A 2,442-nucleotide genomic window follows, 5' to 3' on the forward strand; every position below is an offset into this window, starting at 1 on the left:
GCTGGCAAATTGTGTATAACTAATTAAAAAATCTGAAAGTGCTTGCGTTTGTAACCACACATCTAATGATCAAAATGAGACCCCAAGGACCATGATTGAACCATCGGTTCTAGCTGGATCCTACGGCACAGGGGTACCTGTCAGGACTGTGGGCTTGCTTCATCGGGGAGGGTTCTATGGTGACTGGGACCTCAATTTTTATATTCCAGAGTGAAAAACTTTGAAAAAAGAGTGAAGAAAACAGAGTTTTCTTTGTATATTCCAAAAAAAAATTTTTTCTTCATTTTTAATAAATTTTTTATAAATGTAGGTTTAAGGTACCTTTCCCCCCTTAAGTGGATGAGGGTACTTTTCTGAAGATTTTGAGACCGCATAGATCAATATTGATGAAAAGCTCACGTCAGAATCGCGTGGCAAGTGAATCCTATTATAATATTTAGTATTATGAAAAAATAAGCGTAATTGGCATTTCAGAGCTTGGATAGAAGTTTTTTTTGGTCAATCAGGTGTCTAATAAACATATTTTACGATCACAAAAAAAAAATTTCCACTATTTCGATTTATATAGCTATTTTTTGAATTTAAGCTTTTAACACAGGTCGGTCCCCTTAAGTTACAAATTAGAATTTAAGATCAAGTGTATCTCTTCAGACGACTGAATTAATAATTTTTATTAATTATACGATGAAATTCTCGGTGTTATGTTTTTTCTGAATCTATAATATGTCTTTAGGCTCTCTCCTAAAGTCCTCTCCAGCTGAGCTTTTCCCCAGTTTCACTAAAAAATATCACTAGAAAATCAGATATTTTTTATTTAAGAAAATGCATCTCTCGAAAAACTTCAGAGTCATATCTTTATATTCAGTTTCACGATTTGAGAACATCAAGATTATTTTCAGAAAAGTGATTGTTATGAAAGAAGTAGATCGATAACGTAATTTGTTTAATATTGAAACTAATGTTGCTTCGTTTACATTACTTTCAATTTCCACATCATAATAAGTAAATATTATTGAAGTAAGTTTGAGCTAGTTCGGCTCGTAACGAAAGTATTAACAGAGTCAGTCGCAAATAACATTTCCAACGAGTAAGATGGAATCGAGCAATGTCTTAAATCCTACCGTTAGGTAATTTTTATTTTATAAGAATTAAACTATGGATATACTCAAACAAAATACTCAATCTTATAAAATCTATTTCAGAGTGAAAAAAGAGCCTCGCGATGAGCCTCTGAATGATGATAATGATTATGAAATAACTGACATTACATCTACAGTTACTCAAAATGTTAAGTACGAAAGGTTTTGGCAAGAAAATTCAGTAAGTGTTGATAATCAATGTCGACTATCATTAATGAAACTTTCCTAATAATTTTAATTTTTTTTCAGACCCAAGAGCTTCTTCAAGAATGTGACGAAAATCACGAAAAGGAACTTGGCGACGTACAAATCGGGTTGGAATGTACAGACATGAAGCCCAATTTATTTGCAGTTGCGTGTGGATCTCTTCAGATGACTGAATTATTATTTTTTATTAATTATATTATCAATTTCTCTGTAATTTGTTTTTTCTTCTACCTTTATGAAATGTCTATAGGCTCTTTCCTAAGGTCCTCGGTAGCCAAGCTTTTCCAATTTCATTGAAAACTATTTACCGAAATTAAAAATCAGACATATTTCGTTGGCGAAAAAGTGTCCCTTCCAAAATTTAGAGTCATATCTTCGTTTTCAGATTCACGATTTCTACATCAAGAAAACTAACCGCATATACAGTTACACGCAACAAAATCGCGGGACATAAACTGCATAACTCCGAGCGAACTACTGGTGGAAAAAGAAGTAATTTAATTTGATTTCTTTATTCATGGGGTCGGAGTTATAACCTTATAGGGCCACGAAGCAAGTACACAATAGATAGACAAAGAAATGAGTGAGAGCCACTATATTTTATTACTTTGAAGCCAGAGTATCGGTGAGCGATGTATACGGGGTAAAAGTATGGAAACACCTGGAAATTTTGCGAAATAAACATAGAAAAAAAGTCTTGTGAGTTTTTTTTTTCATTAACGAAGTCAATTTGAGGAAGCTAAAATACTAAAATGCGCGAAGGGGCATCTTTCAGCACTGGCACGTCGACTTATTCTTAAATTATATGATCATTAATAAAAAAGCGTTTATGTATTGATTAACTAACAAAACAAAAGAATATGTTTTATTTTCTTAATGAATGTACCAATTTATTCATTACATATGTATTTTTATTCAATAAATCGCAAAAAAATACCTCAAAAAAATTAATACTACGACAAACCGTAGGAAAATTTGCTTTAACATAGTATTTTTCATAAAATGTTTGTAGAACAGCTTTCTTTTCCTTTTTTTTCAAAATAATTTATTCTTAAAAATGGTTTTTAAAGAAATTTCATCAAGCTCTAGATTTTTT

General features: G+C 31.7%; 1 protein-coding gene across 1 annotated transcript; it reads left to right on the forward strand.

The window, feature by feature from the left end:
* Nucleotides 1-1,083: 1,083 nt before the first annotated feature.
* On the forward strand, nt 1,084-2,113 carry LOC111694644. The gene is made up of 4 exons (XM_023463556.1): nt 1,084-1,127; nt 1,203-1,320; nt 1,389-1,490; nt 1,732-2,113. The coding sequence occupies exons 1-4, from the start codon at nt 1,093-1,095 to the stop codon at nt 1,798-1,800; spliced, it is 324 nt and encodes a 107-aa protein (XP_023319324.1). The 5' UTR covers nt 1,084-1,092; the 3' UTR covers nt 1,801-2,113.
* The last annotated feature ends 329 nt before the right edge of the window (nt 2,114-2,442 follow it).

This window comes from Trichogramma pretiosum, unplaced genomic scaffold (assembly GCF_000599845.2).
Source record: "Trichogramma pretiosum strain Unisexual culture from Peru unplaced genomic scaffold, Tpre_2.0 scaffold174, whole genome shotgun sequence".
NCBI lineage: Eukaryota > Metazoa > Arthropoda > Insecta > Hymenoptera > Trichogrammatidae > Trichogramma > Trichogramma pretiosum.